The 17,901-nt window shown below is 42.3% G+C and overlaps 1 protein-coding gene across 3 annotated transcripts in view; it reads left to right on the forward strand.

The window, feature by feature from the left end:
* Nucleotides 1–17,901, forward strand: part of cacnb4a (calcium channel, voltage-dependent, beta 4a subunit) — a 34,974-nt gene that overhangs the window by 4,094 nt on the left and 12,979 nt on the right. For 2 of the 3 annotated variants that reach the window (XR_009811372.2, XM_061926144.2), the window contains exons 2-8: nucleotides 1,356–1,439; nucleotides 4,590–4,715; nucleotides 9,529–9,651; nucleotides 12,864–12,979; nucleotides 13,042–13,106; nucleotides 13,241–13,260; nucleotides 15,977–16,057. Coding sequence is in view for 1 of the 3 variants with exons in the window: in XM_061926144.2 (XP_061782128.1) it covers nucleotides 1,356–1,439; nucleotides 4,590–4,715; nucleotides 9,529–9,651; nucleotides 12,864–12,979; nucleotides 13,042–13,106; nucleotides 13,241–13,260; nucleotides 15,977–16,057 (615 nt within the window). In the remaining 2 variants the exon portion in view is untranslated. The remainder of the gene's footprint in view (nucleotides 1–1,355; nucleotides 1,440–4,589; nucleotides 4,716–9,528; nucleotides 9,652–12,863; nucleotides 12,980–13,041; nucleotides 13,107–13,240; nucleotides 13,261–15,976; nucleotides 16,058–17,901) is intronic. The other variant, XR_009811373.2, reaches the window with a different exon arrangement.

The raw sequence follows: 17,901 nt of genomic DNA on the forward strand, positions 1-17,901 counted from the left end.
ATTTATTTGTCTTTTATTTGGCCTTGATTTGGCTTTTATTTGTCTTTTATTTGGCATTTATTTGTCCTTTATTTGGCCTTTACTTGGCATTTATTTGTCCTTTAATTAGCCTTTACTTGGCATTTATTTGGCCTTTACTTGGCATTTATTTGGCATTTATTTGGCCTTTACATGGCATTTATTTGGCCTTTACATGGCATTTATTTGTCATTTATTTGGCCTTTACATGGCATTGATTTGGCATTTACTTGGCATTTATTTGTCCTTTATTTGGCCTGGATTTGGCATTTATTTGGCCTTGATTTGGCTTTTATTTGTCTTTTATTTGGCATTTATTTGTCCTTTATTTGGCCTTTACTTGGCATTTATTTGTCCTTTAATTAGCCTTTACTTGGCATTTATTTGGCCTTTACTTGGCATTTATTTGGCATTTATTTGGCCTTTACATGGCATTTATTTGTCATTTATTTGGCCTTTACATGGCATTGATTTGGCATTTACTTGGCATTTATTTGTCCTTTATTTGGCCTGGATTTGGCATTTATTTGTCTTTTATTTGGCATTTATTTGGCCTTGATTTGGCTTTTATTTGTCTTTTATTTGGCATTTATTTGTCCTTTATTTGGCCTTTACTTGGCATTTATTTGTCCTTTAATTAGCCTTTACTTGGCATTTATTTGGCTTTTACTTGGCATTTATTTGTCCTTTATTTGGCATTTATTTGGCTTTTACTTGGCATTTATTTGGCCTTTACTTGGCATTTATTAGAATAATGTGCTAATATTGAGAGAATAAAGTGCTAATATTAAGAATATAATGTTGCAAATGTATTTTAGTAAATTCCCAATATCAAGATAATGTATCTAAATAAATAATAATCAATCACATACATCATCATACTGCAATAATCTACATCATCACACTGCAATAATCTACATCATCATACTGCAATAATCTACATCATCATACTGCAATAATCTACATCATCATACTGCAATAATCTGCATCATCACACTGCAATAATCTACATCATCATACTGCAATAATCTACATCATCATAATACAATAATCTACATCATCACACTGCAATAATCTACATCATCGTAATGCAATAATCTACATCATCACACTGCAATAATCTACATCATACTGCAATAATCTACATCATCATAATGCAATAATCTACATCATCACACTGCAATAATCTACATCATCATACTGCAATAATCTACATCATCATACTGCAATAATCTACATCATCATACTGCAATAATCTACATCATCATACTGCAATGATGTACATCATCACACTGCAATAATCTACATCATATTAACATTGCAAATAACTCCTTCAGGTGGGTGGAGCGACGTACTTGAGAAGGAGTCGACTGAAAAGATCTGACGGCAGCACCACGTCCACCAGTTTCATCCTCAGACAAGTAACACATTTTCTTAAAAACATTTCTTTACGGCCATTTTGGTTTTGCTCGCTGGTCACCGTGGCAACCAGAGACAAACTTATTTCAATAATGGCACAAAAGTCTGCGTTTTACAAGAGAAAAGTTGACAGCGATAAATACTTTGACGTGCAAGCGTGGTAGTATTGATCAACTTGTACTGTACTTTGACCAGAAAAAACTCAGAAATCATTTTTGTACCTGGAAAAAAAGAGGAAATAATGAAGTCGTAATTTTAGACAAAAATATTTAATTATGTGAGTTATTGTTGAGCAACAATGAAGTCATAGTTTTATTCTAAATATTTGCAATTTTAAGAGCATTAAGTCAAGTTTCTGACAATAAAGCCTTAAATTTACCAGAAAAATAAGTTCTGCCGCGAGAAATAAGTCGTCATTTTAAAAGAAATCTTTATAACTTGAAGTTCCTTCTAGAAGTTTCATGGACCACACTTTGTATCTGCCAGCCTTAGAAGACTTGACCTTCCTTCTAGAAGCTTCATGGACCACACTTTGTGTCTGCCAGCCTTAGAAGACTTAAATATGTAGAAGAAGTAGAAGAAAAAAAGTAGAAGATGTAGTAGACGTAGAAGAAAGAAAAGAAGTAGAAGATGTAAAGGATGTAGACGATGTAGTAGAAGTGCAAGGTGTAGGAGATGTAGAAGAAGTAAACGATGTAGAATAAGTCAAATATGTAGAAGATGTAGTAGAAGTAGAAGAAAGAAAATAAGTAGCAGATGTAGAATAAGTAGAAGAAATAAAAGAAAGAGAAGATGTAGTAGAAGAAAGAAAAAAAGTAGAAGTTAAAGACGTAGAAGACGTAGTCGTAGACAAAGTTAAATATGTAAAAGATGTAAAAAAAAAAAGTTAAAGAAGTAGACAATGTAGAAGAGGTAGAATATGTAGAAGATGGAGAAAAAATGGAAAAAGTCAAAGATGTCGAAGAAGTTAAATATGTAGAAGATGTAACAAAATAGAAGATGTAGAAGAAATAGAAGCTGTAACAAAGTAGAAGATGTAGAAGATGTAACAAAGTAGAAGATGTAAAAACGTAGAAGATGCAGAAGATGTAACAAAGTAGAAGATGTAAAAAAGTAGAAGATGCAGAAGATGTAACAAAGTAGAAGATGTAAAAAGGTAGAAGAAATAGAAGATGTAACAAAGTAGAAGATGTAGAAGATGTAACAAAGTAGAAGATGTAAAAAAGTATAAGATGCAGAAGATGTAACAAAATAGAATATGTAAAAAAGTATATGTAGAAGATGTAACAAAGTAGAAGATGTAAAAAAGTAGAAGATGCAGAAAATGTAATAAAGTAGAAGATGTAACAAAGTAGAAGGTGTAGAAGAAATAGAATATGTAAAAAAATAAAAGATAGAGAAGATGTAACAAAGTAGAAGATGTAGAAGATGTAACAAAGTAGAAGATGTTACAAAATAGAAGATGTAAAAAGTACAAGATGCAGAAGATGTAACAAAGTAAAAGATGTAGAAAATGTTACAAAGTAGAAGATGTAAAAAAGTACAAGATGCAGAAGATGTAACAAAGTAGAAGATGTAAAAAAGCAGAATATGTAACAAAGTAGGAGATGTAAAAAAAAGTAGAAGATGCAGAAGATGTAAAAAAGTAGAAGATGTAACAAAGTAGAAGATGTAAAAAAAGTAGAAGATGCAGAAGATGTAACAAAGTAGAAGATGTAACAAAGTAGAAGATGTAGAAGAAATAGAAGATGTAACAAAGTAGAAGATGTAGAAAAAAAGAGATGTGTTTTAGGAGAAAAAAGTGGTAATTTCACGACGTTAAAAGAAAAAAAAGGTTTTAATATTTTAAAATTTCCCAATTCATATGGAAACGGGGTTTGTTTAAATTTTATAAAAAGTTGTGGTTCAAGAGAAAAAAGTTGTGTTTTATTGCCCAATGATGACAAATAATGTTGCTAGTGGTTAGCGTAGCGACATCAGCTAGCAGGAATGCTTTTAACCTTTGACCCCGGCCTGATAAAAGTCAGACAGATAAAAAGTGGAGTGTGAGACCACACTGACCACTTCATGTGTGTGTGTCTCTGTCTATCTGTGTGTGTGTCTGTGTGTGTTTCTGTCTGTGTCTATCTGTCTGTCTATGTGTGTGTGTGTGTGTGTGTGTCTCTCTGTGTCTGTGGTGTGTGTGTGTGTCTCTCTCTCTCTGTCTGTGTGTGTGTGTCTCTCTCTGTGTATGTGTGTGTGTGTGTGTGTCTGTCTCTGTGTGTGTGTCTGTGTGTGTTTCTGTCTGTGTCTATCTGTCTGTCTATGTGTGTGTGTGTCTGTGTGTCTCTGTGTGTGTGTGTCTGTCTCTGTGTGTGTGTCTGTGTGTGTTTCTGTCTGTGTCTATCTGTCTGTCTGTGTGTGTGTGTGTGTGTGTGTGTGTGTGTGTGTGTGTCTCTCTGTGTCTGTGGTGTGTGTGTCTCTCTCTCTCTCTCTCTCTCTCTGTCTGTCTGTGTGTGTCTCTCTCTCTCTCTCTGTGTGTGTGTGTGTGTGTGTGTGTGTGTGTGTGTGTGTGTGTCTCTCTCTGTGTCTGTCTGTGTGTGTGTGTGTGTGTGTCTCTGTGTGTGTGTCTGTCTGTGTGTGTGTGTGTGTCTCTCTCTGTGTATGTGTGTGTGTGTGTGTGTGTGTGTGTGTGTCTCTGTGTGTGTGTGTGTGTGTCTCTCTCTCTCTCTCTCTCTCTCTGTCTGTCTGTGTGTGTCTCTCTCTCTCTCTCTGTGTGTGTGTGTGTGTGTGTGTGTGTGTGTGTGTGTGTCTCTCTCTGTGTCTGTCTGTGTGTGTGTGTGTGTGTGTCTCTGTGTGTGTGTCTGTCTGTGTGTGTGTGTGTGTCTCTCTCTGTGTATGTGTGTGTGTGTGTGTGTGTGTGTGTGTGTCTCTGTGTGTGTGTGTGTGTGTCTCTCTGTGTCTGTGGTGTGTGTGTGTGTGTGTGTGTGTGTGTGTGTGTGTCTCTCTCTGTGTGTGTGTGTGTGTATGTGTGTGTGTGTGTGTGTGTGTGTGTGTGTGTGTGTGTGTGTGTGTGTGTTGTCATACAATAAGATCCAATACAATATAATGCAATATAAAAATATGATATAAAGTAGAATAAGAAAGAGTGTGTGTTGTGTGTTGTTGCGCAGGGTTCTGCAGACTCCTACATGAGCCGACCCTCGGACTTGGAGGTGTCTGTGGAGGAGGACCAGGAGGACCAGGAGGACCAGGAGGACCAGAGGCAGCAGGCCGCCCTCCAACTGGAGAGGGCAAAGGTCAGTTAGCAACTATGCACTCACTGGACACTTTATTAGGTACGCTAGGTCCCACATGACAGCCTTTACAGTCTTTGGCAGCAACATTGGAGGTCAAAGGTTAGAGAGATGGTAGACCACCACAACGTACCCCAACTACTCCTCTTTTGCAAAGCACAAATGTCCACTGGAGTGGACAAGGGCCTTTAAAAAATCTTTTTGAAATTATTTTTATCTCAAGTTTTTATATGAAACATGGAACATGGAACACGGAACACGGAACATGGATCATGGATCATGAAACATGGAACATGGATCATGAAACATGGAACATGGAACATGGAACATGGAACATGGATCATTAAACATGTAACATGGAACATGAAACATGAAACATGAAACATGAAACATGGAACATGGAACATGGATCATTAAACATGTAACATGGAACATGGAACATGAAACATGAAACATGGAACATGAAACATGAAACATGAAACATGGACATGGAACATGGAACATGAAACATGAAACATGAAACATGAAACATGGAACATGAAACATGAAACATGAAACATGGAACATGAAACATGGAACATGGAACATGGATCTTTAAACATGTAACATGGAACATGAAACATGAAACATGGAACATGGAACATGAAACATGGATCATTAAACATGTAACATGGAACACGAAACGTGGAACATGAAACATGAAACATGGAACATGAAACATGGAACATGTAACATGTAACATGAAACATGGAACATGGAACATGAAACATGGATCATTAAACATGTAACATGGAACATGAAACATGAAACACGAAACGTGGAACATGAAACATGAAACATGGAACATGAAACATGGAACATGTAACATGTAACATGAAACATGGAACATGGAACATGGATCATTAAACATGGAACATGAAACATGGAACATGAAACATGGATCATTAAACATGTAACATGGAACATGTAACATGGAACATGAAACATGAAACATGAAACATGGAACATGAAACATGGAACATGAAACATGAAACATGGAACATGAAACATGAAACATGGAACATGGAACATGGATCATTAAACATGGAACATGAAACATGAAACATGGAACATGGAACATGAAACATGGATCATTAAACATGTAACATGGAACATGAAACATGAAACATGAAACATGGAACATGGAATATGAAACATGGAACATGAAACATGGAACATGAAACATGGAACATGAAACATGAAACATGGAACATGTCAATGTCAAAATGGAGTTGGTGGTGTTTTTAGCCACACAGTCATGTGAATAGAGGAAGGGGCTCAGAACGCAGCCCTGGGGGTCATCGGTGTTGAGGGTGATGGGTGATGAGGTGCAGTTCCCGGCTCTCACCACTTGTGGTCTGCCTGTCAGAAAGTCCAGGACCCACTGACAGAGGGTTGAGATCAAGCCCAGGTCCTTGAGCTTGATGAGGAGTTTGGATGAGCCTATGGTGTTGAATGCTGAACTGTAGTCTATGAACAACATTCTCACATAGTTGCCCTGCCTTTTGTCCAGGTGTGTCGTGGTGGTATGCAATACGTGTGTGATTGCATCGTCGGTTGACCTATTTGGGCGGTATGAAAATTGCAGGGGGTCTATAGTGGGGGGGAGGGAGGAGCTTTGATTAGCTTCTCAAAGCACTTCATGGCTATGGGGGTGAGGGCTACAGGGCTGTAGTCGGGCAGATTTCTTTGGAACAGGGACAATGGTGGATTTTTTCAGACATTTTTTCATCATCAGCGGTCACTTGAAGCGAGTATGACGATCCTCCTGGTAGGGGTGTATCCCTTTATGGAGGATGCCTGTGCGTGACTTTGTTTAACGTGGGGAGACTGGTGCACAGACAGTCACCACACCATCCTTGACAGATCTGGGTCAGGGTCCAGTGGCATGGAGTCCAAGACGACTGGGGACCTGTCAGGTTCAAACACTGATGACATCTATTAAGCAAGACAAGAGGCAAAGAATTAAACAGAGACATAATTCAATTTGGACTCAATATTGAGGAGAGTCATCTGTTCACTGTACCCTTGTACAGTATCTCAGCACGCTCTGCCAAAAGATTGCATGCCTCCTTCTTTTATTTTGGACCCTTCCCGACCACATGGCCACCACTGTTTCCAAAGGACAAAGGTCGCAAAAAGTTCACAGAAAAGGTCTTCAAACAATTCACAGAAAAGGTTAGTTCAAAAAGAGTTTGTAAAATAGTTCCAAAAGAGGTCCATAAAATAGTCCAAAAAGACGTTCGTAAAATAATTCAAAAAGAGGTCGTCTGGAAATTGGGCAGATCCTGTCATCTCTCTGCTTTGAAGTCCTTGGGTTAGAACAATATCTTTCTGTTGATTACCATACATGAAAGAACACAGGAACACCTTCCTCTTGCTTTCCCCCTACACGGTGGAGTTTTACCAGCCTTACTCTTTGGTAGGTTTCAAAGACTGCTTTTGTCTTCTTGCCTGGAACTCATTTCAACACAAAAGTTTTTTGGGATAACTTACAAACAATTATTCTAACAGAACCCTTTTCTGCTGCAGCCTTCATCCGCCATCCAGCCGTTGTGACACTCCATAGGGTTAGCAATCATCCTCCGCCTGTTCCACCCTTGAGGTCTTGGCTCGTTATTTCCCCATAACTGGGCCCACATGGATGTGGGGGTGCCTTCTTCCGCCATCGCAGCCGTTGTGGTGGTTCTTACATCTACCGTCTTCCGCTTGCTCCGCCGTTGAGGTCTTTACCGTATCCCTGGCCTAGGGGGCAGTCAGGTACTAGGCCTTTGCCAAGGGCCACCTGGGGTAACAGTAGTAAACTAGGGGGAAGTCAGGTATTAGGCCTTTGCCAAGGGCCACCTGGGGTAACAGTAGTAAACTAGGGGGCAGTCAGGTATTAGGCCTTTGCCAAGGGCCACCTGGGGTAACAGTAGTAAACTAGGGGGAAGTCAGGTATTAGGCCTTTGCCAAGAGCCACCTGGGGTAACAGTAGTAAACTAGGGGGCAGTCAGGTATTAGGCCTTTGCCAAGGGCCACCTAGGGTAACAGTAGTAAACCAGGCGGGTGTCAGGTACTAGGCCTTTGCCAAGGGCCACCTGGGGTAACAGTAGTAAAGGGGTTAACCTCCTAGTGCCCCAAGACCCCTTAGAGGAGCCTCCACTGCCGGATGCACTTTAACATCATGCCCAGGACGTAGCGGTGGTCTAGTATATTATTGCCTCGGGTAGGACAGGTCACGTGTTGGTAAAATGTTGGTAATACCGATTTAAGTTCCGCCTTATTAGAGTCCCCAGCAACCACAATAGCAGCATCAACATGAGTTTATGTACCTGGTCGTAGAGCTCTGAAAGTGCGGTCTCAACGTTGGCCTGGGCTGGAATGTATACTCCGATGAGTAAGACTGATGTTAGCTCCCTAGAACGGGCGGTATTTGATGATGAGAAACTCCAGGTCCGGTGAGCAGTGTTCCCCTATCTTCTCCACACTGCTTGGTCCACACCCGTGTTTATTCACCATCAAACACACGCGTCCGCCTCTCCATTTCCCAGACGACTCCTTCCTGTCGCTCCGGTACACGGAGAAGGTATCCAGGCTGATGGCGTGGTCTGGAACCTCCGGTGTGAGCCAGGTCTCAGTGAAACACAGGATGTTACAGTCTCTGGAACTTAATCCTCGCCCTGATGTCGTCCAACTTGTTGACCGGACGTTGGAGGGCAGGATGGAAGGGAGAGGTGTGGTTCCTTATCCCCCTCTGGTGCCACGGTATCCATGGTGTGTCCACCATTCTCCTTTCTTGTTGTTGTCGCCGTTGCCATGGACTCTCAATTCTGTCGGCAGTTTGCTTCAAGAGGTCCGAGCTTTGTTGAAGTTGTTTTTGAATTTATGTCCAGAAGAGTAGCTGAGTGTGAAGCGACTGGGATGAGAATCAGCACCTCCAAGTCCGAGTCCATGGTTCTCGCCCGGAAAAGGGTGGAGTGCCATCTCCGGGTTGGGGAGGAGATCTTGCCCGAAGTGGAGGAGTTCAAGTACCTGGGAGTCTTGTTCACGAGTGAGGGAAGAGTGGATGGTGAGATTGACAGGCGGATCGGTGCGGCATCTTCAGTAATGCGGACGCTGTATCGATCCGTTGTGGTGAAGAAGGAGCTGAGCCGGAAGGCAAAGCTCTCAATTTACCGGTCGATCTATGTTCCCATCCTCACCTATGGTCATGAGCTTTGGGTTATGACCGAAAGGACAAGATCACGGGTACAAGCGGCCCAAATGAGTTTCCTCCGCCGGGTGGCGGGTCTCTCCCTTAGAGATAGGGTGAGAAGCTCTGTCATCCGGGAGGAACTCAAAGTAAAGCCACTGCTCCTCCACATGGAGAGGAGCCAGATGAGGTGGTTCGGGCATCTGGTCAGGATGCCACCCGAACGCCTCCCTAGGGAGGTGTTTAGGGCACGGGGAAGACCCAGGACACGTTGGGAAGACTATGTCTCCCGGCTGGCCTGGGAACGCCTCGGGGTCCCACAGGAAGAGCTGGACGAAGTGGCTGGGGAGAGGGAAGTCTGAGCTTCCCTGCTTAGGCTGCTGCCCCCGCGACCCGACCTCGGATAAGCGGAAGAAGATGGATGGATGGATGGATGTCCAGAAGAGTCTGTGGGTCGTCAACAATTGTTGTGGCGTTGGTCCAAGCAAAACAAACAAACAAAAACTACACAAAATACGCAAATCTTGTGGCGAGGCAGCCGAACGGAGCAGTGCCATCTTGCCATCTTGCTCAGCAGACATGTTGTTGTGTGTCCTCACACAGACCAAAGCCGTGGCCTTCGCCGTCAGGACAAACATCAGCTACTGTGGCGCTCTTGACGAGGACGTCCCTGTGGGCGGGACCGCCGTCTCCTTTGATGCCAAGGACTTCCTCCACATCAAAGAGGTGTGTCCATGTGTGTGTGTGTGTGTGTGTGTGTGTGTGTGTGTGTGTGTGTGTGTAAAGACACACGTAACCATGGTAACAGTCATGAGGTTAGCAGTTTACATTATTATGCTAAGCTAACGTGTAGCATTCAGATTGTTCTCAAGTCGTTTGATTGGCCACTGAGTTCACTAAGAATGTTTGTGATTGGTGTGTGTGTGTGTGTGTGTGTGTGTGTGTGTGTGTGTGTGTGTGTGTTTTTTGAAAGTTTGTTTCACTATGACTTCTGCGTAAACATGAATCATGGACACAATCCAACAACACAATCAGCTGCCTTTTGGAGCGACAGTGGAGCCCGCTTATGTCGACAACAGCTTTTCTCGTCATCCGCCTATTCCGACTGTCACTTATGGCAACAACCTGCTTACGTCAACAGCAGTTTGTGTCGACAACCAAAATATGTCGCCTCCCATTTATGTTGGCAACCACTTCTGCCGACAACCGCTTATGTTGACACCCCTTTATATTAACAACCACTTCTGCCGGCAACCGCTTATGTCGTCATCCGATTCTGCCGTCAACCGCTTCCGCCGACAACTGCTTATGGCGACACCCATTTATGTTGACAACCACTTCTGCCAACAACCGCTTATGTTGACACCCCTTTATATTAACAACCACTTCTGCCGGCTACCGCTTATGTCGTCATCCGATTCTGCCGTCAACCGCTTCTGCCGACAACTGCTTATGGCGACACCCATTTATGTTGACAACCACTTCTGCCAACAACCGCTTATGTTGACACCCCTTTATATTAACAACCACTTCTTTCTGCCGGCTACCGCTTATGTTGTCATCCGATTCTGCCGTCAACCGCTTCCGCCGACAACTGCTTATGGCGACACCCATTTATGTTGACAACCACTTCTGCCAACAACCGCTTATGTTGACATCCCTTTATATTAACAACCACTTCTGCCGGCAACCGCTTATGTCGTCATCCGATTCTGCCGTCAACCGCTTCTGCTGACAACCGCTTATGTTGACACCCCTTTATATTAACAACCACTTCTGCCGGCAACCGCTTATGTCGTCATCCGATTCTGCCGTCAATTGCTTCCGTCGACAACTGCTTATGGCGACACCCATTTATGTTGACAACCACTCCTGCCAACAACCGCTTATGTTGACACCCCTTTATATTAGCATCCACTTCTGCCGGCAACCGCTTATGTCGTCATCCGATTCTGCCGTCAACCGCTTCCACCGACAACTGCTTATGGCGACACCCATTTATGTTGACAACCACTTCTGCCGACAACCGCTTATGTTGACACCCCTTTATATTAACAACCACTTCTGCCGGCAGCCGCTTATGTCGTCATCCGATTCTGCCGTCAACCGCTTCTGCCGACAACCGCTTATGTTGACACCCCTTTATAATAACAACCACTTCTGATGACAACCGCTTATGTCATAATCCGCTTCTGCCGTCAATTGCCTCCGCCAACAACTGCTTTTGTCGACACCCATTTATGTTGACAACCACTCCTGCCAACAACCGCTTATGTTGACACCCCTTTATATTAACAACCACTTCTGCCGGCAACCGCTTATGTCGTCATCCGATTCTGCCGTCAACCGCTTCTGCCGACAACCGCTTATGTTGACACCCCTTTATATTAACAACCACTTCTGCCGGCAGCCGCTTATGTCGTCATCCGATTCTGCCGTCAACCGCTTCTGCCGACAACCGCTTATGTTGACACCCCTTTATATTAACAACCACTTCTGCCGGCAGCCGCTTATGTCGTCATCCGATTCTGCCGTCAACCGCTTCTGCCGACAACCGCTTATGTTGACACCCCTTTATATTAACAACCACTTCTGATGACAACCGCTTATGTCATAATCCGCTTCTGCCGTCAATTGCCTCCGCCAACAACTGCTTTGGTCGACACCCATTTATGTTGACAACCACTCCTGCCGACAACCGCTCATGTTGACACCCCTTTATATTAACAACCACTTTTGCCGACAATCGCTGACGTCGCCATCCGCTTCTGCTGCCAGTTGCTTCCGCCGACAACCGCTTATGTCGACACCCACCTGTAACACCAACCGCTTCGGCCGATAACCGCTTATGTCGACACCCACCTGTGACACCAACCGCTTCGGCCGATAACTGCTAATAACGACACCCATTTATGTTGACAACCACTTCTACCGACGAACCGCTTATGTCGACACCCATTTATGTGAGCAACCACAAATGGCGTCATCCTCTTCTGCAGACAAACGCTTAGTTAACAACCGCTTATGTCGACATCCACTCATGCTGATAACACTTTTGTCGACAACAACATCTGCTTTCATCTGCTTGACAGCCGTTTCTGTCGACTATTGCTTAGTTTATGTTGACAACCACTTCTCCTGACAGCTGCTTTAGCCGTCATCCGCATCGGCCAACAACCGTTGCATGTGGACAACCGCTTAGGTCGACGTCAGTCCGCCAGTCCAAAGTGTTGTGAAGTTCAACTCACTTGTGCTCGTTTTTTGTGTCCCACAACGTTGTTTCTCTTAAATGCACATATACGGCATGGCCAATTATGCAAATGAGAAGATAATGTCAGTAAGTCACACACCTGTGTGACGTACCTGCTTGTTGTTGTCACCAGTAATGTCATCTTGTAACATGATGTCGGACATAGTGTGTGCCACTAACATAGTGTGTGCCACTAAGATAGTGTGTGACACTAAGATAGTGTGTGCCACTAACATAGACACTAAGATAGTGTGTGACACTAAGATAGTGTGTGACACTAACATAGACACTAAGATAGTGTGTGCCACTAAGATAGTGTGTGCCACTAAGATAGTGTGTGACACTAACATAGTGTGTGCCACTAACATAGTGTGTGGCACTAAGATAGTGTGTGCCACTAACATAGTGTGTGCCACTAACATAGACACTAACATAGTGTGTGCCACTAACATAGTGTGTGCCACTAACATAGTGTGTGACACTAACATAGTGTGTGTCACTAAGATAGTGTGTGCCACTAACATAGACACTAAGATAGTGTGTGCCACTAAGATAGTGTGTGCCACTAACATAGACACTAAGATAGTGTGTGCCACTAAGATAGTGTGTGCCACTAACATAGACACTAAGATAGTGTGTGCCACTAAGATAGTGTGTGGCAGATGACTAAGCGTGTGACACGTGGCAGAAGTACAACAAGGAGTGGTGGATGGGGCGTCAGGTGAAGGAAGGAAGTGAGGTGGGCTTCATTCCAAGTCCTCTCAAGCTGGAGAACATGCGAGTGCAGCAGGAGCAGAAGAGAGGGTGAGGAGGGGGCGGGGCTAACATGCTGACCAGCCAATCAAACGCTGCCTTTCTAAACCTAGGAACTCCTCCTCCAGTCTGGGAGACATGGTGTCAGCTCCCTTTAAGAGCAATGCCAGCAATGCAGGTGAGTCCACATGCTCTCCTGTGATTGGACACTCACTAAGTCTAATCACCAAGTCTAACCACCAAGTCTAATCACCAAGTCTTCTCACCAAGTCTAATCACCAAGTCTAAACACCAAGTCTTCTTCTTCTGCAGGGAAGCACAAACTCAAAATGGTGAGTACACTTTTACATTTTGAATTCACCTACAGACTAAAACATGTGACACATGCAGCACCTCACAAGTGATGGATAGGCTATAGGAGCTTGCAGCTACACAACAGCTAAGCACACACACATAGGTAATAATCATTGAACACTAAAAGGTGACATGTGTCAACATAAACAAATATTATAGTTACATATTACTTACACTTACTAAGTCTCCAAGGCATATTACAATGTAGCCAGTAACAAATGTGTCCGCATCATTCAATTATGTCAATTATCATGTCAATTATCATGTCCATCCATCCATCCATCCATCCATTTTCTACCGCTTATTCCCTTCGGGGTCACAGGGGGCGCTGGAGCCTATCTCAGCTACAATTGGGCGGAAGGCGGGGTACACCCTGGACCAAATATGTCAATTATCATGTCAGTTATCATGTGACTCAGGTCAATTATCCTTTCAATTATGTGACTCATGTCTATCATGTCAATTATAATGTCAATTATCATTTGACTCATGTCAATTATCATGTGATTAATGTCAATTCTCATGTGACTCATCTCAATTATATCAATTATCATGTCAATTATCATGTCAATTATCATGTGACTCAGGTCTATTATCATGTCAATTATCATGTGGTTAATGTCAATTCTCATGTGACTCATCTCAATTATATCAATTATCATGTCAATTATCATGTCAATTATCATGTGACTCAGGTCTATTATCATGTCAATTATCATGTGGTTAATGTCAATTCTCATGTGACTCATCTCAATTATATCAATTATCATGTCAATTATCATGTCAATTATCATGTGACTCAGGTCTATTATCATGTCAATTATCATGTGTCTCATGCCCATCCATCCATTTTCTACCGTTTGTCCCTTTCGGGGTCGCGGGGGGTGCTGGAGCCTATCTCAGCTGCATTTGGGCGGAAGGCGGCGTACACTCTGGACAAGTCGCCACCTCATCGCAGGGTGTCTCATGTCACTTATGTCAATCATCATGTCAATTATGTCAATTATCATGTGACTCATATCAATTATCATTTCAATTATCATGTCACTCCTAATGTCAATTATAATTTGTCTCATGTCAATTAGCATGCCAATTATCATTTGTGTCATGTCAATTATGTCAATTAACATGTCAATTGTGTCAATTATCATGTGACTCATGTCAATTATTTCAATTATCATGTCAATCATCATGTCAATCATCATGTCAATCATCATGTCAATCATCATGTCAATCATCATGTGAATTAGGAACAAGAAGAAAGGTGCACGTGACGTCACGTGTAACTCACCTATTGAAGGACATATTGTTCATGAGTAAGCCCCGCCCACAACAAGTTTGAGTCGCAACCAAAAACGTTTTTGTTTGAAAATAAATTGTTTAATGTAATTGTCCATCAGAGAGGACAGCGGGGGTGTACATTGCAGTCGCTGCTGGGCCACAACATTAGGTACACCAGCAGCGACTGCAGCACGGATTTCATATTTCATTCATTCACAACTCCTCCAACACGAACATTATTGTTTTAGCACTTTTGGCTTCTTATTAAATGACTTTTTCCAAATACATTCAATCTTGCAAGTGGAAACTTTAAGTGTGGGCTTTAGTTGATACAACACTCCCGTCAGGGGGTGCATTCTACGCCGGGGGTGCATTATCCGGCACAACACCTAGTGCTGCAAAGGCTTCTGGGTATTTGTTCTGTTGTGTTTGTGTTGTGTTACTGTGCGGATGTTCTCCCAAAATGTGTTTGTCATTCTTGTTTGGTGTGGATTCACAGTGTGGCGTATATTTGCAACAATGTTAAAGTTGCTTATAGGGTCACTCTCAGTGTGACCTGTATCGCTGTTGATGAAGTATGCTTTGCATTTACGTGAGTGTGCGTACAGAAGCCGCTCATATCTTGTGACTGGGCGGGCACGTTGTTAGAAAGGATGAAAAGCAGACGTGACGTCAGCTCGTAGAGGACGTTAAACGCAGTGCCTGTAAGGCACGCCCCCAAGACGGTGGACTACGAGACTGATGAACACCTTTGTTGGATAATGAGGGTTGCCTCAGCTCAAAGCCTGAGCCCCGACATGAATGAACTAGCATCCCAGAAAAGATGTCAGGTATCTGGCTTGGGCACATCAGATTAGATCAGTGTGTTGCAAACTGAGCAGTTTAAAGTCCTGAATGGTTGATTTATTCATTATTTTATTTTCTAATTATTAGCCTGTGGAAAAAGTTAATGTTGATATTTACCTCAGAAGGCTGCAAATAGAAAAGAGGCATTACATTTGTATTTAAATTGTATTTGATATGCCATTGATATTTTTGAATTATTATTATTATTTAAAACTGGATTTTGCATGTCACTATAAAGTTATATAAGCCTTGCTTCTTCAATAATTTATACAAAACGTGTTTGGGTCCCTATTAAAAGGTTCATTTGTTCAACCTTGGCCCTCGGCTTTGTTCACTTTTACATTTTGGCCCAGTCTGTATTTGAGTTTGACCCCCCTGGTCTAGAAGATGATGACGTACTGGACATGACATCATGGACTTTGATGTAGAAGATGATGACGTACTGGACATGACATCATGGACTTTGATGTAGAAGATGATGACATACTGGACATGACATCATGGACTTTGATGTAGAAGATGATGACATACTGGACATGACATCATGAACTTCCTTCATGTGTGCAGGCTGAGCAGGGGCCCCCCTATGACGTGGTCCCCTCCATGAGGCCGGTGGTCCTGGTGGGTCCGTCCCTGAAAGGTTACGAGGTAGGACTCCCAGACCAGGTTCTAATGGACTCTTGGGGGTGCAGACAAAGGTGGGGGCGTCGGGAGGTGTGCGTCAAAGTCTGTTGTCATGGAGTTGCCGGTCCTCTCCTCCCTCTGCTGCCGTTGCCGTGGTAACAGCCGTCTGGGGGAAGTGCGTCTTGGTAGTGCAGTTTTTTTAGAACTACAAACAGGTGGACAGAATTAAAGGTGGTGTTAAATCCACCAATCTATTTTTATTTTCATTTGGAACATGGCAAAACTCCCGGAGAGGACTTTAGACCACGTCTGGCCGGCAGGAGGCCACAGGGAAGACCTAGGTCACCATGGGGAGACCAGGACTCCCTGGGAGGAGCTGGACTCCTCCCTCATGACCAGGAGCGCTGTGGAAAATGTACAAATATTGTCAGAACAAAGAAAATATATGATAACAAATGTAAACATGAGAAAATATATAATAACAAATGTAAACATGGAAAAATATATGATAACAAATTAAGAATGAGAAAGTGATAAGAAATGTAAACAAGAGAAAATATATGATAAGAAATGTAAACAAGAGAAAATACCTCACTGAGCACCATGAACCTTCTCCAACCAGAGGTGGGTAGTAACGCGCTACATTTACTCCGTTACATCTACTTGAGTAACTTTTGGGATAAATTGTACTTCTAAGAGTAGTTTTAATGCAACAAACTTTTACTTTTACTTGAGTATATTTATAGAGAAGAAACGCTACTTTTACTCCACTACTTTTATCTACATTCAGCTCGCTACTCGCTACTAATTTTTATCGATCTGTTAATGCACGCTTTGTTTGTTTTGGTCTGTCAGACAGACCTTCATAGTGCCTGCGTTTCAACAAATACAGTCACTGGTGACGTTCACTCCGTTCCACCAATCAGATGCAGTCACTGGTGACGTTAGACCAATCAAACAGAGCCAGGTGGTCACATGACCTGACTTAAACAAGTTGAAAAACTTATTGGGGTGTTACCATTTAGTGGTCAATTGTACGGAATATGTACTGTACTGTGCAATCTACTAATAAAAGTTTCAATCAATCAATCAAAAGTGTGAAGGAAAAAAGACCCTTTTTTATTTCAACCGTACATCCCGTCAAAAGCCTAAAGACTGACTGCACAGTTCCTGTCTTCACAATAAAAGTGCCGCTCCATCGCGCCTGCGCTTTCAAAACAAGAGTCTCCGAAAGCCAGCGCAAACAAGCTAGCAAGCTACGGAGTTTGCCGCCAATGTATTTCTTGTAAAGTGTATAAAAACAAATATGGAAGCTGGACAAATAAGATGCCAAAAACCAACCACTTTCATGTGGTATTAGACAGAAAGGAGGAACTTTTTTTCTCCTCCATTTGAAAACGTGGACGTTATCATCACTACTGTCTGATTACAATCAATGCAAGTCATCAGAATCAGGTAATACACCAACTTATATTCTTGTCTTCATGAAAGAAAGGAATCTATATGTGTTAAACATGCATGTATATTCATTAAAACACCTTTAACATGTAAATAAAAACGGCAAAATAAATAAATATAAATTATATACTGATATATATATGTGTATATATATATATATATATAAATGTGTGTGTATGTATGTATATATATATAAATGTGTGTGTATGTATGTATGTATATATATATATATATATATATATATATATATATATATATATATATATATGTATGTGTGGGAAAAAATCACAAGACTATTTCATCTCTACAGGCCTGTTTCATGAGGGGGGGTTCCCTCAATCATCAGGAGATTTTAATGGGAGCATTCGCATACCATGGTTTATATAGGGCACAGAGTGGGTGGGTACAGG

This window comes from Nerophis lumbriciformis, linkage group LG31 (genome assembly GCF_033978685.3).
Source record: "Nerophis lumbriciformis linkage group LG31, RoL_Nlum_v2.1, whole genome shotgun sequence".
In the NCBI taxonomy this organism is placed as follows: Eukaryota; Metazoa; Chordata; class Actinopteri; order Syngnathiformes; family Syngnathidae; genus Nerophis; species Nerophis lumbriciformis.